The following is a 21,615-nucleotide window of genomic DNA, read 5'->3' as shown; positions in this document are numbered from 1 at the left end:
ACCTATTTATAGTAGATATGGTAGCTTTTTCATCTTGCACAAACTTATGAGTGCATGTATCAACTTCATGAAACGATAATATTATTACAGGGTCGGGTATCGATAATAATAACTCGTAATTAGGATGCTATCAGTTTATTCAACAGGTCACTATGACAGTATAAGGACAAGTGTGTGCAGCCTCCTTTGTGTCAATCTCCTAAGGGTTGGGCTTAGTAACATAAACATTCCCCGCGTACCCCCCGGCCCCGCTCCTAGCGGGCGCTTGGGGTCATAGTTGTTAGAATTATTGCGCCGTAACAATATATTTCCTTCTCTTTTTCCTTTCCATACAGCAATAATTTCCTTTACCTAAGCACCTTTACTCACATTATCTGTATATCCTAAAACCTGAAGCGCAGGACTAATCACATAATGCATTGATGTAATCAAATTTGGGAGATGTATTCATAATAAATAAAACTGCAGCGGTGTTTTATGAGTTTTTTTGTTTATTTTAGTTGTAAAATAGAAATAAATCTACATTAAGCCTAGCTGGAAGCCTTGAGGTAATCCTTCAGGACATCCAGGGCTGGGGTCTCTTCACCAAAGTCCTGTAACGAAAAAAAAATTATTTATGATTGATTGACTGATTGATTTATTAACTTGGTGAAATCGCTAATTTAAAAACTCTTTGATGACTATGCAAGCAGGAGTGACTCTGATGGGTCAATACAACATGTTCTTTTTACATGAAAAAAAAAAATTAATTGTTGGTTGAAAAAATTACAGTTTTAGATGTTGACAAATTCCATATTCCTTTCCTTCAACATAATAAGAAATATAAACCAGCTGTTTGAATTTTTGTAATTAAACATTTATTATTATAAGTCATTTGACACAAAAGTTTTATTATTTCAAAAACATATAAAGTTTTCGGGATAATATTACGCAAAAGCTGGTAAATATGGGTTGAACGCTTACCTTGATAACAACGCAGGAGCATCCTACGATTTTCCTGGCCTTGCCGTCTTTGTCGATTTTGCATAATCCTGCCCATTCTCCTAATTTTTTGTTATTGTCAACCTGAAACAAAACATTTCTAATAATTTCCAAGGAAAATCAAACATCATTAAACATCGAAGATCAATATTATCAAGTATCTCAAGAAACATATATGAAATATAACACTCTTGCAAAGATTACTATAATTTTTTTCACCATCTGTGAGGATTGTTTGATTAACAGACTGCACATGTAGCTCACATATCGCTCACTCCTTTCAAGAACGTCATAAATAAAAAAACTTGATTTTTCAGGAGAACGTTTTTAAAGTTTAAAAATGTAACACAATGTGTGAAAAATAAATATCAAGCCACTTATTGAACGTTTTACTGTCCAACAGATCTTTTTAGGTAAAACCTGAAGGTTTTTTCTCCATTTGAAAAATATTTAGTTTATTTGAAAAATAATTAAACAATACCTTTTCTTCAAAATGAAAAAAACAACATTTTCTGCCCTGTAGCGGGTAAATATTAAGTTAAAAATATGCCTCTTTTGCTGGGATATAGCACATTTTCTAGGCATTCTGAAAACACGCATAACTCAAAATTGACAATTTTTGATTTATGACGTTCTTGAAAGGAGTGAGCGATATGACATATGTATGCTAAATAAAAATAGTAATTTTAATCACTACATCCTTTATTTCAAAGTGGTTTGAATGCAATTTCTAAATACATACTATTGCTGCAGTTTGGTGAATGTCGGGTGAGTAATTATAATATTTGAATCACCACACCACACATGTATTGATACATAAAAGAATGTCGCACTAATGGGAGACCAAACGATCAACTTAATAGAATCAGTTGGTACTATGACACGTGCTTTATTATGGGCAGTAGATTTAAACCACTCGGCTAAAAACACTAAGTGATATTTCTGCATTGAGCTAACCTAGAACAGGTCAGCTCAAAGCAAATGTTTCTTTATATCTACTGCCAATCATTTAACCTACTAAATTATTAACCTTTCCGGGAGTGATGTCCGACTTTCTATGGGGAGTGGGTTCTTTTTACATGAAAAAAAAATGGCTCGGTAGTCTTGCATTTTAATTTTAGTAATAAAGCAAATTTCAACTATAACCACTCTTATTCTATAACCAGCGACCATGTTCGCGGTAACTAACATTGTATGACTGATGGAGAGGCTGGACAAAATTTCATGTTGAATTGACAAACGAGTTTTTACATAAATTTATTAGAGAAACAAAATTAAGTCAAATAATTTATTGTAAACATATTACATATAATTTTATTTAGCCTCCTGCCTGTTTCATAAAGTCGGTTATGTCTAAATAATACCAATTATTCTGAATTTGCAAATCACTTAATAGAAAATAATCACTCATTTGATAAATATGTTTTCAATCACTCATCATCCCTGATGCCTTTTGACTGTGACTGCCAATCAACACAAAAAAATAAAGAAACTTGAGATCTACCCAAGCTTTTTTCCCTTACTGCCAAAATATTTTGAATTTTGTCAAGTAGATAGTGTTTTAGTATTAATCAGTATAAAGTGTTTTTGTATTAATCAGGATAAAGAAGCAGTTAGCTTCGAAACCGGTGGACATTATAATTAATAATAATAATAATAAAACCCTTATCCGCACCCCAATGATGCATAGGGCACTGCGTCATATAAACGCAGTGTTATCTTGATCGTTTACACATGAAGGAAAGGTGATCAGCCCTCCGCTTCAGGTACCAGTCCAGGGTAATAATATTGAATAAATATTACAGTGAAAAAATCACTTATATTTATTTTACCCCCCGCCTCCGTAGTGTAATGGTCAGCACGCTCGGCTACCGTTCTGGAGGTCCCGGGTTCGATTCCCAAGGGGGGTAAAATAAATATATTTATATAATTAAGTTATAATAAAATATTTATAGTGATTTTAAAACAAAGTTACATTTTGATTATATAATCGGTTATTAGGGTTTGAGCCAGGACTCAAGTATTGATAAGATAGAACAATGGGTATACCTTGATGAGGGGAATCTGATGTTCATTGCAGAGAGCCTGTACCAGCTTCTTGTACATGGGCTCATCGCAGTTCTCAGCGAGCACTGCGAGCACGGCTTGCCTCCTATAAAGTGAGAAATTCAACTATGATAGGTGACAAAGTGTGTATTTATAAAACAGGTCTTTTCACAAACAAGGGTTTTTTTATTTGTATTTTACATATTTATTTAACCATTTTGTTGAGGCAGGATAGTCATTGGCCCGCAATTTAATTTTTTTAAAGCCCAGATAACATTTATCATACCTAATTGTTTTTTTTTGTATATTACAAGACCGTTTTTGTATAGAAGAAATAAGTTTTCTGCTGAAAAAAATATGTGGTTTTGAAAATAAGAGCTTTTGAAAGGTAAGGAGTTCAAAAAAAATCAATATATATTTCAAAATAATCAAATTTTAATATATACTATAAAGAAATTGTGTGCAGACTACACAAAAGCTTCTCGCACAGGCTGTCACGTACTTAATTGTATATTTGAGAGTACACCCTTAAATTATTAAAAATAAAAAAAATGTATACATTGCTGGTTCTGTCGAAATAGGTTTGTCCATTACAAAAGAAAATGGAGTGAAAAATCTGTAAAACAATTTGGGGGGGTAGATGTCTAGGTAGCTTAAAGGATATATCTGAGTTTCAGAGGACCAGAGTTCAAATCCTGGCGCGGAACAATTATTTTTCACATTGATATGAAAAAAATTGTATTGTCATAAACTGTCATATTTTTGTGTTTTTCAAATTTGTGGAATAGCCTAAAAACCGCAACAAAAACGAAGATAATATTTAAAAGGAGTAGACACTACTCATTTACAGCATCACAAATTTTGATCTGACACGAATGACGAAATGTGTTAAAAGTGAAAAAAAATTGTATGATGATATCACTGAGAATTTTGCACTTGCATGTACTAATAAGAGGATATTATAAAATAAATAACTTTTTGTTTGCAATTTCAAATTAACCCTACATTTTTTTCACTGTCTCACTTTGTAAACTTTGTAAAATGTAATCACAAACTAGATCCAATGTCTTAAAAAGTACTGCATATTCGTTTATTTACACTTTTAAGATTCACATTTCAAAACTTACTTGTCTAAGACCTTAGCGGCCTGGTGGAGTCCATGGACGAGTCCATCATGGATCAGAGCAGTCTTCAGAACTTCTTGGAGGGCAGTGTTCACGTCTGGTGGGCCTCCGGCCAACACTGGCGCCGCGGGAACTTCACTAAAAACAAATTATAACAATCAAAACACGCCTCACAAATATAAAAATCATTTTCCTTTGATCCTAGAAAGAAATCAGAGGTAACCAGGCAGCCTTCTTCAGGGTTTTTTTTTTATTTGGGTTCGATCAGATGAGGGAGCCTGTTGTCATGTCATCATGAATGTTTATCAAGATGAAGATGCCTTCGAGACTTCGAAAAACTCAATGAACTCATTACACAAACTATTTTTATTCACTTTCCCATACGAAATACTACTGCTTTTTAGATTAAATCGAATTTAACATAAACAATTGACATTATGAAAGGCATGAAGTTTACTCACACTTCGACGTCGGACATGGTTTTGAATGACGGCGGAACTGAAATAAAGACACAAAAGAGTTTAAGTACATTTTTAAAAGATTAATTGAGGATTCAAACATAACATAACTATAGGATGAGCATAAAATCCGCAGATTAAAGTAAGAAGTTCGAAAAACATAGGTTACATTTACCTGACACACCGGAAAAGAGGGACCCGCGGTGATACCAGCGCAAAAATAAGTTTTTCGAGAAGGGGTAGGTACTTTAAAAAATATTTGAATTACATATAAAGAATGTTTTTTTCGAGAAATTAAAATTTCCATACCTCTAAAAAACACCTTAAGTATATAGGTTTCGATAAAGTATATTTTAATAACACTGAAAAGGTATTGTACAAAATAATCTATGAACTTTCTAACCATATCGTTTCGTTTTGTTCATATTATTTTTATGGTTCACAAGCAATGAAAAACTATTTACTTTTCTGACTTTTACTTACAATTTATAGTTTATGGGGTACTGAATACGATTTTTTAAAACCCGATCTGACTTTTATGGCTGGTGTTTACTAACGTTGGGTTGAATTCCAACGTTTAATATAAGTAATCACGTTCTTCTTCGTAGGTTACAACTGTGTGATGATTTTTTTGCTTCTTTCGAGGTTAGTCTCTACCCACCTCTATCCTCCGCTCGTCGCTTCAACTCGACTACACCGCAAGTTGGTGATAATTTGGTCCATTTAGGTTAAGCGGAGTCGTCTTCTGTAGTTTTTGCCTTCGCACATACCTTTCGTAGGCTTGGGTGTTTTTTATTGTAGCCTATCCATTTAGCCTCTATAAAGATTGTTGCTTTATCTAAAAGCATATAGACTCCGTGTTCCGACCAATGAATCCCCAGCATGAGCCTGTAGCACCACATCTCAAACGACTGCAGCCGCCTCCGTTCTGCCTGCCTGATCGTCCTCGTTTCGCCTCTATGCAACATTATTGTTCAGACTAGGGTTAGTCCTTTTTAAAAAACTAATGTTTTTAGATGAATCACGTTTTAAAAAATCACGATTAAAAATCTCGTGATTTACGTTTAGGATTAGGTAATTAGTATTAGAGTGCATATTGTGCGTGTTTTTTTTTAATGGTAACTAATAAATAAGTACTACCAATCTTTAATGAATTGTGCGTATTATGCTTATTTTGGAGAAAAAATGACGTTTTTTTCTATGGACTAATACAGTGGTGGCGGTTTGGTTTTTGATCCTCGTGAAAATAATTGCTTTAAAACTAACATACTTTTATTTAACAAATGTAAAATCAGTTTTGTAGGTGAATTAGTGTTTCTATTATTATTAATATAACATTTCTTAGATTAGTTTGTTTATTTCCCGTGTTTCCTCTACCCACAGTCAAGGTAACAATAATCTTTTCATACTTTATAATATTTTTTATTTAATTATTTTTAAATTTCAAACGTTTGGTTTCTTTCTCGCACTATTCACTTATAAAAAATGAGTGACAAAGAAAAACCTCCGGACCCTCCGGATGGAGAATCAGATTCATCACAAGCAACGATGGAGTCTGTCCCGGATGCGGCAGATTTCATCACAATTCAATGCCAAAACAAACCTAAAAAACAAAGAATGACCAAACGTAGTGAGAGGAAATCGAGTTCCGACTCGGATCGTCTCGTTCATAAATGTCCAAGTCCACGTAATGTTGTTTCTAATATTGTTTCTGATTTACCTATTCAGCCAATTTCTAACCCAATACCGAACTTACCTACAAATACGCTCACAAATACACAAACAAAAGTCCCATTATCCCGCTTATACAATGGAATGGACCGTGCTCCATACATTGTACATGTATCAAAAATCCAGGCTGACAGCGAAACCGCAACCAACCTTTATGATATTGATTTCGGTCGCTTCCTTCACAGAAATAATATTCGGACGGCCTGGAACGGAATCAAGTCCGTCGGCCGCAACCGTCTTTCAGTGGAGTTTAAGACGGCGAACGAAGCCAATACATTTTTAAATTTAGATTTACTAAAAACGGCAAAATATAATGCATTTATTCCGTCTTACCAAATAACAAAACTAGGAGTTACCAAAGGCATCCCTTCACATTGGTCTGAACAGGACATTGTGGAGAATGCTGAGGTTCCTCGAGGATTCGGTAAGGTCCTTAAGGCTCGACGATTGAATTATCGATCGAGAACAGGGGAAACTGTCGAATGGAAACCTTCCAATACTGTCGTCTTGACTTTCGACTCCAAGTCACTGCCTTCGAATATTTCGATTTTCAACGTACTCCTTCCCGTGGAGCTTTATGTGTTTCCAACGATACAGTGCTACAAGTGCTGTAGATTTGGACACACAAAAACTCTATGTAGATCCCTCGCACGCTGCTATAAGTGCGGGTCCTCACACAATGGGGATACTTGCAATGTAGCAGCTGAAGTATACAAATGCCTCAACTGTTCAGGAATGCACTCTGCCATTAGCAAGTCATGCCCGGAACTTAGCAGGCAACAAAATATTAAACATACGATGGCGGACAAGAGCATTTCTTATATAGAAGCATCAAAAATGTTCAATAAATCCACAGTCTCTTATGCAGAAATGGCATCAAAAAATCCTACTTTTACATCCAAACCAAAAACGACCATACACCCCACTCCCTCTACATCCTTCAAAAAGACAGTGGAAAAAAAGTCAAAGTCAAGAGGCGTGCCTCCTAATCCTCAAACACATATCGACCCCTCACTTCTTTATTTCCCAAATGGACAGTCTCCATCGGGATCTAACGGAGGTGCTTTCCCCAACACAGTCCCCCCAAAACCAGACACAAACTCTACACTCATCACTACAGTCCTACACCTCATATTATCACTCTTACAAAAAAACACCAAAATACCGTCCAACGTTGCCCATCAACTAGTTCAATCGTTAAATTCCCTTTTAACAAAAAATGGCTCCTCCGATGAGGATTCTTCAGTGGAACTGCCATAGCCTTAGAAATAAGAAAGAAGACCTTCTTAATTCACTCCACGAAGAATCTATATCTGTTGCGGCCGTCTCGGAGACATGGATGATACCGGGATCCAATATTGGATTTCGGGGCTACCACTGTCTCCGAGACGATCGCGAAGATGGAAAGGGCGGTTCCGCCCTTCTCATCAAAAACTCCTTACCATTCTTCCCCATCAATGTTAGGCCTGAAGGTTGCCCTTTCCAAGTGACAGCCGTTAGGGTCTGCGAATTGACCATCCTATCTATATATATATCTCCATCCAACAAACCCTCAAAATCAATTCTTTTTTCTATTTTTCGGCAATTAGTCCCTCCTTTCCTAGTCCTCGGGGATTTTAATGCCCACCACAGTCTGTGGGGTGCTCCGACATGCGATAGATTAGGAAGAGATATTATTGATCTCTCGGATGAACTGAATATGTGCATCCTTAATGATGGTTCACCGACACGCCTCCAAATTCCAAACCAACGACCCAGTGCTGTAGACTTAACAATCTCCAGCGCTGAAATTGCACCAACGCTCCACTGGAAAATATTGAAAGACCCTCTCGGCAGTGATCACTATCCCATCATTATTGATTTCATGTCCAGTCACAAAAATTGTAATCTGAACCGCTCTCCTGGGGGCTTGCACCGACCGAGATATATCACTGCAAGCGCCAATTGGAAGGACTTCTCGAGATCAGTAGAAAATAGGGTAAAGGAAATGCCAACTCCAACAAGAGAAAGTGCGGTGGAATGTTACGAGACCCTAGCATCGCACATTATCTCTTCTGCTAACACATGTATTCCTTTAAAAACAAAAAGCAACCGAGCAAAACCTCCCCCAGCCCCATGGTGGGATAGAGAATGTACAGAGGCCATCCTGAAAAGAAAAAAACAGGCTGAAATTTACTCAAAAAACATGAGCCTCGAAAATTTCCTAATTTTCAAACAAGTGGAGGGAAAAACAAAACATCTCTTGAGAAGTAAGAAGAGACAGGGATGGAAAAAGTTTTGTTGCTCTTTATCCCGAGATACACCTCTTTCGGAGGTTTGGAGCATGATCCGCCGATTTAGATGCTCTTTCAGTCCGCCAATCAGCCGACCTGAGACATCGGTTTGGGTGGAAGAGTTCGCCAACAAACTAGCCCCGTCAACCGCGAATAATTGGAATGAAACCTCTTACACATACAATTTTAGAGAGAGAAGCTGGTTGGACCAAAAATTCAGTCTAGAAGAAATGAAGTCTGTCCTCAGCCGCCTGAGTGACTCATCCCCAGGTATAGACGGTATACTATACAGTTTCATCAAACATAACAGTGACCCTTCCCTCTCCTATATCCTATCTATTATCAATCTTTTCTTTGAATCTGGTAATATCCCCATCTCCTGGAAAACCCAATCAATTATCCCAATCCTAAAACCCAACAAAAACCCCAATTCCGGATCATCCTACCGCCCTATAGCCCTCTCCTCCACACTGTTAAAAGTAGCTGAACATATGGTGAAATATCGTCTGGATTGGTTTGTGGAGAGCTCCAAAACTCTTCCCGAATCTCAATTTGGCTTCAGGAAAAGGAAGAGCACTATTGAAAGCGTTTCTGTCCTGACTTCCGATATAAGGGTGGCATTCTCAAAAAATGAGTTTTTAATAGGAGTGTGTCTAGATATTAGTGGAGCGTATGACAATGTCATAATACACATTCTGGAAAGTAAAATGTTACGTCTAGGCATTCCGCGTAAATTAACTTCATTTGTAGCAAACCTGATTCTTTCCAGGCAAGTGGAGATTCAGGTACGTGGTCAGGCAACGGTAGGAAGAGAGTTGAGCAGGGGCCTCCCTCAGGGGTCCGTCCTGAGCCCAATTCTCTTCAATATCTATACGCATGATATAAGCAATGTAATCCTTAGACCCTCAGCTTTATTGCAATACGCGGATGACTTCTTCCTTTATGTGTCTGGTCGAGACGTTAAGACTTTGGAAACTGTTTTAAATACTAGTATGAGAAACATAAGGAATTGGTTAGTGGAACACGGCCTTGAACTATCAGCGAACAAAAGTAATGCTATAGTTTTTTGCAGACAGCGAAAAATCCCAGCCTTAAAAATTCAGCACGGAGATGATGCAGTCCCAACTGTCACACAAATTAAGTTCTTAGGTGTAATAATGGACTCTCATCTTACATGGAACTCATACACAAATCACATAGTAAACAAGTGCCAAGCCGGATTGAACACGTTGAGAGCAGTCTCAAGGGTGTGGTGGGGAAGCCATCCGTTCACTCAGAGACTGTTCTACACTGCGTATATCCGCAGCCATCTCGACTATGCGTCAGTCATTCTGGAACCCTGTTCGAAAAAAAATCTTCAGAGACTTGACCGGATACAGTCACAGAGCCTGAGATTGATTGTCGGAGCGATGAAGTCCTCTCCAATTAACGCCTTGCAAGTGGAGGCCTCTGATCCCCCCCTCGGAATGAGAAGACAGTACTTGGCAGATAAATTTCTCTTAAAATGTTCAATTAAAAAAGATAATCTCCTTTTTAAAAAAATAGAAAATCTCTCCCAATATGTGAATTTCTCCTCTTTTTGGAGAAACAAAAACCCCCCATCATTAGTTAACAGTTTTAAAATCTACACTACCTTTAAAAATAATATAAACACTCAAGACCTTTTTCCCCTTTATCGCTATCCTTTCAGTGCCCATATATTTTCCCCAAGTGTTTTACTCTCGTTCGGAGTTCAAAGCCACCTCCAACCCAATAGAAATTTCCACCAAATCCGGGCTTCCAAGTGGACAGGTTGGAAAATCATCTTCACTGATGGATCTCGGTCGGACTCGTCGGCCCACACGGGAGCGGCCTTTTATTGCGAATACAATAAATTTCAAAAATTGTTTAAGCTTCACCGGGAAGCATCGATATTTACTGCAGAAAATATCGCTATTAGAGAGGCTGTAAAATATGCATTAAATTCTCAAGAGAACAAGTTCCTAATTCTGTCGGATTCTCTGAGTGTCCTACAGAAATTGAAGTCTCCTCCTTTCCTATACCCCGAAGATGAATGCTGCATCGAGACTCGATTCCTCTTACTACGGGCGGCCTCGTTAAATAAAAAAATTAGTATTGCCTGGATTCCTAGCCACTGTGGCATAGAGGGAAATGAGAAGGTGGATACCCTGGCAAAGGAGGCCGTCCTTAGCGGGGGCCCAGAATATGTGAATGAGCTTAGCATCGATGACCTCCTCGTTATTGTAAAGAAAAGACTTTTTCACTCATGGCAGGAACATTGGGATACCTCTGCCCAAATAAAGGGTAAAAATTTGTATAATATATGTCCTTTGGTAACGGAGAAACCCTGGTTCTCCCGGATAACTCTAAACAAGTTCGAGACAACATCCTTATGCAGAATGCGAATAAGCCACTGCTGTTGCAGTGCTCACTTGTTTAGAATACATGTCCGGGATACTGCCATGTGTGAATGCCGTCTTGAAGAGGAGGATCTAGATCACATGTTCTTTGGGTGCCTGTTGAATGACGGCTACCCGAGCTTCCTTTCAGACCTCTCCAGCATAAACGTCCCATTTCCTACCAACATCTTAACCTTACTAACCTCCCCTAACAAACTTGTTTATAAAATAATTTGTAAATATCTTAAAATTAATTGTATAAATTTGTAAAGGTGTATGATAACTTACTAAAATAACTCACTAAACAAACTAACATAACTAATAAAACTAACCCTACTAACAGGAATACTAACACTTATAAGTCAAATGTAAAAAGTGTAAATAAAGAATAACTCGACACTGGCTATAACACCCAAGAAGGGTGAAAAGCCATCAAAAAAAGAAGAAGAAGAGAAAAAATGACGTATGCTTTTGCTACTCGCGAACCATGACTAGCTTCATTGATAACAAAACACGTATTTTCACTTTCAGTGGATTTTGACAAATTCTAGTGGTACACGTGTACCATTCGCCCACCCTAATATGTGCCCTTATTCCCGTGTTATTTAGTTGGGATAATTCACACGCTTTATCGGGGGACGTTATATTTTACAGGAATCCGCTACCCAAAGTGTAAAGCTTATCTGGACTTCGCTCTGAAAAAATCGCCGTATTGATGTTTCTTTAGAAGAGTTTTCGTAACTTATGATTATTTCTAATTAATTAAATTCGCGTGTGGTGGAATTTCAAATACAAAGTTATCATGGCAGATCTCAAGGATTGGTTTAATGGACTCCCATTTTTTACGAAATGGTGGTTGAGTTTGACCCTCGGATTCAGCTTATTCGGAAGGTTCGGGCTGATTAAACCATATTATATGATGCTCTTCTCTGAACCTCTTTTCTACGAATGTCAGGTAAGATATTTTGAATTGCAAATTGTGTTTACCTAAAAAAAAATTGCTGATACGATTGTGGGGCTCCATTTTTATCTATTTGAAAATTTCACGGTTTTACCGCCACCGGAATGGACATAGATGGCTGCTATCGAAAATTAAAAATAATTTTGTTTTACTTGATGTGTTCAAGTAAATATTTTTATATTTAATCTACTAAAAACAGTAATTCCGTTGGTATTTACACTGTCCCCTGTGGCTACTTGGAATAGTAATAGAAACTGATAATATTCTTTGTGGTAAATGTAACGCAACTAACTCATTTGTTGACTGGCACCATGGCAAAGTTGAGTAGATGTTTGTCTGCGGAATCAGTGTCGTGGGTTTGATTCCTACCAATTGCAAGGATAATTGCAAAAAAAAATCATTTCCATTAGTCTGGATATTACTCTTCCTTTTTTCATACTTATAGAAAAGTTTTTCACGTACAGGCTTTGTCATTTGTTCGGATGATAATTTTCATTACATTCACCCTTCTTTCAATATTTCTCTCTATCTTTCCAACTCCAGAAAACAATTCGCAGTTTTAAAAATGGTTTAATTGATTAATTGCAGATTTTCATTATTTTTTTCATTAATCCTGTATTACATTACAGTTATTTATCCAATATATATTTTTTTGAACTTTTGCTAGGGCTGTAATGCAAATTTTATTTCAGCTGAGCAAATTTTAATTTTATCTTTTCTTTCAGATATGGCGACCCTTAACGGCTGTATTCTACTACCCAATAAGTCCCGCTACGGGCTTCCACTTCTTAATCAATTGTTATTTCCTCTATAACTACTCCCTTCGCCTGGAGACAGGGCTGTTTGCCGGCCGACCTGCAGACTATTGCTTCATGCTCTTATTTAACTGGTTGCTATGTGTTATTGTTGGGCTCATAGGAGAAATTCCGGTAAGTACCTACCTACTTTACCTGTTAACCGGGGTGTTCACTTTTTTTATTACATTACGCAACATACAACGGGCGCAAACTCTTTCACTAGGATGTGTCAGTACGTCACGCCCAGTGGACGTCATATAACTTATTTATACTTAAAATAAATGAAAAGACTATGAAATATATATATATATATATATATATATATATATATATATATATATATATATATATATATATATATATATATATATATATATATATATATATATATATATATATATATATATATATATGTATATATTTTTATAAAAATAACATAGGAAAATACAAAATTTATAGTGATTTTAAAACAAAGTAACATTTTAATTAAAATGGAAAATCACAAAGTTAGTGCTTCAAATATAAAATATAAATAGAAAAGAATACCAAAAGAAAAATGGAATCATTGAATTTTGATGGATACTTAAAAAAATGTATTCTAGGACAAAAAGGTTGGAAATATGAAAAATATAAGTAAATAATATAAAATACAAAAATAGGTAGGTAAGTGTAAGTATGTAACTGTCACTGCTCATTCAGAACACGTCCACTACTCTCAATAGTGAAATGATGCTGATTCCCTCTGTGTCTTAAATTCATTTTGAGACATGTATGGATGACTTTTGTTGTTGGAAAATATACATATCGTAGTCATACAGGAGAAAGTGTCCAAGTGCATTTTTTACAAAAACGTGATCATTCATTATTTTATATCTTACTAGCTTAATTTTGCCCTTAACAAAATCCCAAAGGATTTTAAACTTTGAAGTAAAATATATTGACTTGTTAAAAATGATTAACTGCATTGATGTTTATTTTCATATAATTTTTTGATATCTCATAAAAGATTAAGAAGAATATGGAAGTCTGGGCATTTACGGGGCTTACGACCGTCATAGGCTGGTTTAAGTGATCACTTTACACACGTGTAACATTCACCAATTCTACCCATTATTGACAACCACACTACTCAAATTCTTGGAAGTTCTATATATATGAACCAATTTAGAAACCTTGTTCATGAATCATTAGAACTTCACTAGAGACATCTATTGGTGAGATGTAAAGAAGCTTTTTATTAAGCAGAAACTCTTATATTAGTATGTGAGATCCGAATCCTGGATTATAATCACACACATGAGAAACGCCAGAAAATACCATTTTCATTATTAAGCTTATAATTTGACCAGATAATTTATTTACAACATTTTGAGTGTGTCCAATACTTGTTCACAAAATCTGGATTATCTAGATTATCTAGTATCTAATAAATATGTCCTACCCGTACCCGATATTGTTAACGTTTAATATATTTATACGTCCCGCCCGGTTAACAAGTTAAACAAAAAATCAAATACACGGAGAGACTGCTATATTCCTTTAATTCATAAACATATACTTTTCAATGATTCTAGGTTTTGATGGACCCTATGGTACTGTCAATATTATATGTATGGTGTCAGCTGAATAAGGACTCTATCGTGCCATTTTGGTTTGGGACACGGTTTAAAGCTATGTATCTACCATGGGTGCTGTTTGCCTTCAACTTGGTCATCTCTGGAGGGTAAGCTTATTTTGATTTTTTTACGTAAATTCCAATTGACGGCATTGCGTCAAAAGAGATCTAGCTCTATTATATTGTCATTTTCAAGGTTTTGATGAGATTATTGTAAATAAAAATATTTATTTGTATATTCCTCAATTGTACATTTACTGGTTGGACCAAGAAAGGTTTAGAGCAGTGTTTCCCAACGTGGGGCATGGGCCCCACCGGGAGGCAATGTGCAAATGCTTGATATTTTTTGCATTGTTGCCAAAAAACGCATTTTCCAAACTACTCCACATAAAAACTCTTTGCAGTTCACATCAAACCCAACGATCGCACTTATTTCCTTTCTAGTAGCATCGTAATATAATAAAGGTACATATGATTTTTTTATAAAAATTAAATAATAATAATATTACATATTGTATATGTAAAAAAATTGTTACTAAAAAACAGCTACTTGAAGCTTTTATCAATAGATCTCCACTTGACGCCCTATTATTTTTTTCCCTTCATATGTAAAGTGATCAGATTGAACTAATTTGTTATATCTTTTTTTATTTAGCGGTATCATGGAGTTAGTAGGAATCCTGGTTGGCCATGTGTACTTCTTCCTGATGTTCAAGTATCCCCAGGATATGGGAGGTCCGGCACTCATCGGCACGCCATCTATACTGTGAGTAAATACATATTCTGTCTTTCTATCTAGGTGACAAAATAAATATCAGAATTTTTACTGCCACTACTGTCTTGATTAAAATCATGACAGACTGGTAATGACTAGATGACAGGTGATCTATGTTTAACAAAGAATATACTTTACTCCTCTTTATTTCTTCTCAGCCTTTTTTCACCTAATAGTTTTTTTTTTACTCCGTACATACTGTGTATTCAGGTACCGGTGATATTAAATAAAATATTAAGAGTGAAACATTTAAGTTTTACTTTTTTAATTTAAGTTTTACTTGGTAAAAACCACTATTTCTTAAAATCTATTGTATCATCTTGATAATCATTTTCTAACATTATACATAAAATGTTTTACAATGATGCGGAATACATCGAAACATGTGTCACAATATATTTTAAGAAATAGTAGTACTTACCAAGTAAAACTTAAATTAAAAATGAATAGATATTACCACAAAGTGACTGCCAAATCAATTAATGAAAAATGAAAAATAACTATCATCAAAAATAACTAAATCCCCTAGGGGGGTATACCCTGGGAATCAGACTCGGGAGCCGAGACTATCACGGTAGTCAAACGTCTTTTTGAAGTGTACAATTTATTTACGAAAATTTTTATAATACTTTGAATAACACTAAACACCAAAAAATGTAGTAAATTCATTTTAAAAAAAATACTGACTTAACCTTTTTATTATTGACTACTTTTTGTGTTGAGCCTTTCTCTGTCGAACATTGTTATAATAAAAGTTAATTTGCTCAATTTTCCAGAAAGAGGTGGTTCCCTGATGCGAGGGGTGGTGTCGCCGGTTTCGGGGTCCCTCCCCAGTCGACAGCTCCCGGTGGGGGCAGGGGGATGTTGTTCCGAGCTACCCATAACTGGGGTCGAGGGCAAACCCTCGGAAACTAACCACTACCTCAGCAAACAACATCACTTATACATGCTCATCTTCATTATCTCCTGGTAACTTCCTAATCGCCGCATGGTAATAATTTTCACTCAAGTCAAGGATTTGGCAACTGTACTAGAACCTCCATCTTATCTGGACTAATTGGGGATAAAAATGGTCCAGATAATGTAAAATTAATTGTTAACACTTTATCAAAATATAGTTTCATTACCTCTTATGAGTAATTTGCATTACGAGCAAAAAAATGTAGATAAGTTGATCCCTGAATGAGCAACATTTCGCATAACAAGTTTTAAAAAGTCACGCCAAGTCCCTTTTTTCATGACATACAGCCAGGACTTCCGCGCTAGTTAAACAAAAAAATAATTATGCTTGTTATGACAAGTTCCACTGTATTATCAACATATATTATATGTTAGTAATAATATGGAATTATATATCTGCAGAAAATTATTTTCTGAGAATTTCAATTATAGATTTTGATTTAAAACTAAAACTTAGTTGTACCTTTTAAATCCAACAGATCATGTATACTTTTGAGACACAAAAATCATCTGAACACATTGTTTGGGGATACGTTTAAAATCGTCTTTAACATACTGTTGGTAGAGAGCGGGAGACGCTTATATGCATTCTATTTGCTTACTTTTGGTACAGCGCAAGACCCCAAAACACATACAGATCGGAATTGGGTTTACGGTTACTTGTGATTAGTATATGATCCTAATTAGAGTCGGGGTTGACGAAAAAACCCCCCGCCAAACAATGCGTTAAGTCAAATTCTTTCTGTCTCCGAATAGCCTCATAGCAACATCTTAGAATCAAATGTTTCAAACTGTATAGAACTAACATCTCACCATCAGAATAATGGAGGTTCTGTTGTATTATGAAAAGAAAAAAACAATGCATTATGATGGTACATATTATAATTTCTTATCTTGTCCAAAGGTATTTTTTGTTGCTGTTTTGAAATGTTTCGTAATTATGAATCTATTTTTTTTAATAGACAAAAGGTGTTACTGTGCTTCAGCATACAGCTCATGTGATTTTATTAATTTTATTTTATGTATATATATATATATATATATATATATATATATATATATATATATATATATATATATATATATATATATATATATATATATATATATATATATATATATATATATATGTATTCTTTTTTTATATTTGAGTGTACGGCTGAAATAGATAATACACACGCCTGGACTTTTATTTTATTTGCGATTGAGCTTAAATCATTTAATAAAAATTAATTACACCAGCAATAATTTCAAGGCTGTTAAGATAAATTATTATAAAAAAGTCAGTTTTTTTTTGTGAAATACTTTTCCACAACTTATTTTCTTTCTAGTCTATGGTAAACTTCAAAAAAATTAATCCATTTTATTTCTGATAAATTTTGGTTTAGGTAACAAATTTAAAATACAGCCTGTTTCTATTTTTAGATCCTGGGAGTTACTGTGTAGTGTATTAATTTTTTTTTAGAAGGAAAATTATTAATATGTATATTTTTTTAAGCATGACTTGTGAGATATAACTTAATATAAAAAATTAACCTTTAAAATATTTAATAACTAAACTAAAGTCCTATTGTCACATTTTCTAGTACTTTATCAAACAATATGTAAACAGTCTGTGGTAAAATTAACAGAAACCATCAAAATATGGAAAGGAATAGTGATTTGTTATGAAGTGCACTGAAAGAGCAGTCTTCATATTGTTTTAAGTTGTGTATTAGTACATCAGACATTGTTGCATTCATTGCTAATCATCTATATTTAGTTAGACTTCATTTTTATCTGGTTGATATAAATAATGACCCTGTAATTTAACTTTTTATTAAAATAAAATAAACACATTGAAAGTCGTTATGGAAAATTCTAGATATCATCTAATTCTATTGGATTTTAGAATGAATACATTTTTTTCTTCTATTCGGGTTAAAATTAAAATAAATTAGTTTATGTTTACGTAGGTTGCTATGTAATGCGTTAAAGTTGATCTTTATATGTACGTTGAATAATTCCATATGTAAATAAAAGACAAGAACATTTAGGAAAATGGGAAGCAAAATCAATGAGACCAAATAATAATGCAATCGTAATGTCTTGCGTACTAATTTGATTGGGATGAATGAAATGTGAGTGTCAGTAAATTGAATGAATATTTTGTATTAATTATTGGTTTTGTTCTTTTATTGTACATTCTAGTTAAGATACAAATAAAAATATAAATTTCTGAAATGTGTTTTTCTTAATCTTATCTATTTTAGTTTTAAGTTTCTGTTTTACGAACAATGTCTTTAATTAAAATGTAAAAAAAGTTTTTTCCCTCTTGTATAAAGACAGTTACAGTTAGGTTGTGTGATGGTTCTCGAGAAAAGACAATACGATACGTCTTGTATTGTTTAGTGTTTTCCCTGTGATATAATAGGGTGTGGTGGGTAGGGTGTAGTTCACATATAAAAGACTGAAAGATGTACAATGATGGATGCGAGTAACATTTAGGTTCGTCCATATGCAACATAAAGCGCTATAGAAGGAAGTAAAAATTGACTATTATTTTAAAAGGGCATTTAATTTATTTTTCACAGGTGCCGTGAAGTATTTGGGTAGACGCTTGACTGCGAAACTGGCGTCGCGGGTTCGATTCCCGCCGATTGCAAAATAAATTCAAGACAGATTTATTTTCAATCAGTCTGGATGTTTTTCACATTAACCTTCCCTATTTTTACTATCCTACCTGCAGACAAGCCTCTAAAAAGAAAACGCTTTGCGGGTTATTCCTTTTACATAAATATAAAAATTTTAAAATTAGTAATTTTTTAAATTTGCTCATTAACAAAATATTAATAGTTTTCCATACATGTACAAGTTGACATTTCAAAAGATTGTTGACAAAATAAAAAAAATTAAACTTTTTAATGAAATCAGTAACTTCAAAAATTGAAAAACAATCCAGAATTTTGGAAATTTTTGTAATTTAAATGCTTTTTTACAAAATAATTATTATGGTTTGGTTTCTATTTTTAAACTAACTGTAGTTGGTTAAATGGAAAAGAAAGAAAAAAAGCGTATAAAAACAAGCGCGTATTCAAATGCAATGTTGTGTCAAAATTTCAAACAACAGCGAATAACATAGGTAGACTTGAGAACATACTTACTTTTCAACATACAAACATTTTTATTTTTATAGATATGGACAAAAATACTCAAAATTATACAAAACCATTAGTTAAAAAAAAAATCTAACAATTGCCACATAATAAAAATAGGAGAAGAGGTGAGAAATATAAATACGGCATGGACTATGAAATATTTACATTTAATCTTGATTTAAACAGGGTATAATAATAAACAATAAAGTTTAATGGTGGTCGTTTTCTTCAGGTTTAGGCTTTCCGTACTGTTTCTCCCACCAAATCACGTAATCCTTCTTACGCTGTTCCCTACGAGCAAAATATTCCGGATACATTGCCTTCTCCAGAGGGTGCCAGTAATCCAACACCCAGTCCGGAGGATAGACATCTCTCTTGTATGCTACACCCGTAGGACTTGATGCAACTGAAAATAAATAAAGATAAAATAACTGTAGGGTACAAAGGAAAATCAGGGTTTAACCCATTACAACACAAAGCCGGGCAAAGTCAATTTGTCACTGGCTCACTAAGCTGGCGATTTGTCGGTTTGTGTTTGAAGTGATTTTTTTACATGAAAACTGAATGATAATAACTTTATCTATAAAAATGACATCCATAAGTATATATGTTGGTTGAATAAGTAAATCTAGCATACGAATAACAAAAATTATGCTTTTATGTTTTACCATTTTTTATTTTATGTTATTGTAATAAAAAAAATGGGTCTAAATTAAATAGCGTGTTGTAGGAACAAATTATGTCATCTTTAATAGTGATGCAACGGGTTAATATATATTGGGTATTTGTTTGTTTTTTAGAAAACCTATAGAAAAAAAAAAAAAAAAATATATATATATATATATTTTTTTTTAAACTCCTTACCTTTCAACAACTCAAAACCAAATAATTATATCGAAGAAAACATTTTTTTTTCAATGCAAAAACGGTGTTTTAAGAAAAAAGTCAATTACATAAAATGTTACCTGGATGTAGAGAAAACAAAGTTGCGACTTAACGAATACCGGTCCTTAATAGAAAGAGTACTTACATACTTTGGGTTGATAATGTTTCCACTTATGTAGTTCTTCTTGTCCTGCGTGTAGCAGTGCATGCGCTCTAAGCATATCCTTTTCATCCTTATTTTCATCGAATCTCGCACGAAGCAAAGTTAACTGATAACGCATTTCATCCCTATAATATAAAATACAATTCTTTCGATTTCTATAATATTTTCTGGAAAATTATTAAAAAAAAAGAAATTCACACATCACTTTTTCTCTTGCGAAAGAGTTTATGTGAGAAAACTCAGGTCTCGTGATAGGAATTCACGCAGACAAAAAAATTGAGTCAACTGTTTTTTTATGTCTTTAAGTAATGTAAAAGAAATATATAGATTGGAGTATCCGGTGATTTCAATTCAAAACATTAGTAATCTATGAACTAGTACAATTTTAGAATTCATTACATGTATATTTGGTTTACAATATGTAATAAGAAAAAAGTAAAAATCTGGAATTTTGGGTTAACAATGTACGACATTTATAACATTTGTAAAATAATGTAAAATAAACATGTATAACATTTGTAAAATAATGTTTTCTACAAATATTTAGATTTAATAGAATATTAAGACTTGATATACATTGACATTGGAATGCCAATTTTTGTTGTAATAGTCGATAGGTCTAGGGGGTGTAATATATTGGCAACACTTATAATTATAAGCAAATATAATCCGTGCAGGATTTAATTCAAAGATTCTATCGAAAATCGATTCAAAAGTCATAACATTGAATGATACATTGACAGGTAAATTATGTAACATTTTGTTAGGTTAGGTTACATTGTGAATAATTAAAGATTTACTTTGACACCATAAATATTTTTACCTATGAGGAACCCAGGATTCTACATTACGAGCGGCCTCTTTATAGAGAGAACAAACTTTTTGTGCGTGAGATCGCAACCCGAGGATCGGGAGCTTCGCCATTTTCTATACTTTTTTCAACCAGACTCAAAACCATAGATAATCACAGAAATTCTGACGTTTATCGAACGGCTACATATGCTTTCAAAGACAATACATGCTAAAAGAGAGCCGTACAGACGATTCCCCTATAGGTACGTTAGCTATGTACGCAGTCAAAAGAATAACGATTTCATAAAAATAAGTCATTAATCCGGTTTAATGATGCTATCATTTCAAGCTTATCATGCCTATTAGTTTTTAATTACGTATTTCTAGCTCTAATTTTTGATATAAAAAACTTAAACTGGAAAGAAATATCAAGAAAGAAATATATTCGAGAATAGGTAAAGAGTACCATCTCAATCGGGTAACCGATAAGTAACAGTTACCTATTAGTAATACCTCTA

General features: G+C 34.2%; 3 protein-coding genes across 3 annotated transcripts; 1 reads left to right on the top strand and 2 right to left on the bottom strand.

Moving 5' to 3' along the window:
* Window positions 1-471: 471 nt before the first annotated feature.
* On the bottom strand, window positions 472-4,820 carry LOC148313343 (small ribosomal subunit protein eS12-like). The gene is made up of 6 exons (XM_088264484.1): window positions 4,785-4,820; window positions 4,613-4,649; window positions 4,155-4,289; window positions 3,031-3,133; window positions 964-1,065; window positions 472-593 (listed from the first exon to the last, which is right to left on the bottom strand). The coding sequence occupies exons 2-6, from the start codon at window positions 4,627-4,629 to the stop codon at window positions 531-533; spliced, it is 420 nt and encodes a 139-aa protein (XP_088120610.1). The 5' UTR covers window positions 4,630-4,649; window positions 4,785-4,820; the 3' UTR covers window positions 472-530.
* A 6,665-nt stretch (window positions 4,821-11,485) lies between these two features.
* On the top strand, window positions 11,486-16,977 carry LOC148313342 (derlin-1-like). Its single transcript, XM_088264462.1, has 5 exons — window positions 11,486-11,967; window positions 12,699-12,902; window positions 14,345-14,493; window positions 15,041-15,151; window positions 15,937-16,977. Exons 1-5 carry the CDS (start codon window positions 11,815-11,817, stop codon window positions 16,073-16,075), a joined length of 756 nt encoding a protein of 251 aa, XP_088120588.1. The 5' UTR covers window positions 11,486-11,814; the 3' UTR covers window positions 16,076-16,977.
* Window positions 16,978-19,405: 2,428 nt separating this feature from the next.
* Window positions 19,406-21,277, bottom strand: LOC148313341 (NADH dehydrogenase [ubiquinone] 1 beta subcomplex subunit 9-like). The gene is made up of 3 exons (XM_088264472.1): window positions 21,129-21,277; window positions 20,288-20,430; window positions 19,406-19,663 (listed from the first exon to the last, which is right to left on the bottom strand). The coding sequence occupies exons 1-3, from the start codon at window positions 21,227-21,229 to the stop codon at window positions 19,467-19,469; spliced, it is 441 nt and encodes a 146-aa protein (XP_088120598.1). The 5' UTR covers window positions 21,230-21,277; the 3' UTR covers window positions 19,406-19,466.
* Window positions 21,278-21,615: the final 338 nt, after the last annotated feature.

Source organism: Brachycentrus maculatus, unplaced genomic scaffold (genome assembly GCF_059751285.1).
Source record: "Brachycentrus maculatus isolate JH-2025_06_01 unplaced genomic scaffold, ASM5975128v1 h1tg000015l, whole genome shotgun sequence".
Lineage (NCBI taxonomy): Eukaryota > Metazoa > Arthropoda > Insecta > Trichoptera > Brachycentridae > Brachycentrus > Brachycentrus maculatus.
Note: the sequence above shows the minus strand (reverse complement) of the source record. Positions and strands in the feature narration are given on the sequence as shown.

What these genes read in the sequence shown, in the direction of transcription:
- LOC148313342 (XM_088264462.1), top strand. Translation starts at nt 11,815, where the DNA reads ATGGCAGATCTCAAGGATTGGTTTAATGGACTCCCATTTTTTACGAAA. An exon ending in CTCTTTTCTACGAATGTCAG is followed by an intron (nt 11,968 to 12,698) that starts GTAAGATATTTT and finishes CTTTTCTTTCAG; the next exon opens with ATATGGCGACCCTTAACGGC. An exon ending in GGCTCATAGGAGAAATTCCG is followed by an intron (nt 12,903 to 14,344) that starts GTAAGTACCTAC and finishes CAATGATTCTAG; the next exon opens with GTTTTGATGGACCCTATGGT.
- LOC148313341 (XM_088264472.1), bottom strand. Translation starts at nt 21,229, where the DNA reads ATGGCGAAGCTCCCGATCCTCGGGTTGCGATCTCACGCACAAAAAGTT. An exon ending in GAATCCTGGGTTCCTCATAG is followed by an intron (nt 20,431 to 21,128) that starts GTAAAAATATTT and finishes TTTATATTATAG; the next exon opens with GGATGAAATGCGTTATCAGT. An exon ending in ACATTATCAACCCAAAGTAT is followed by an intron (nt 19,664 to 20,287) that starts GTAAGTACTCTT and finishes ATTTATTTTCAG; the next exon opens with TTGCATCAAGTCCTACGGGT.
- LOC148313343 (XM_088264484.1), bottom strand. An exon ending in GCCGCTAAGGTCTTAGACAA is followed by an intron (nt 3,134 to 4,154) that starts GTAAGTTTTGAA and finishes CTCACTTTATAG; the next exon opens with GAGGCAAGCCGTGCTCGCAG. An exon ending in ATCAGATTCCCCTCATCAAG is followed by an intron (nt 1,066 to 3,030) that starts GTATACCCATTG and finishes GTTTTGTTTCAG; the next exon opens with GTTGACAATAACAAAAAATT.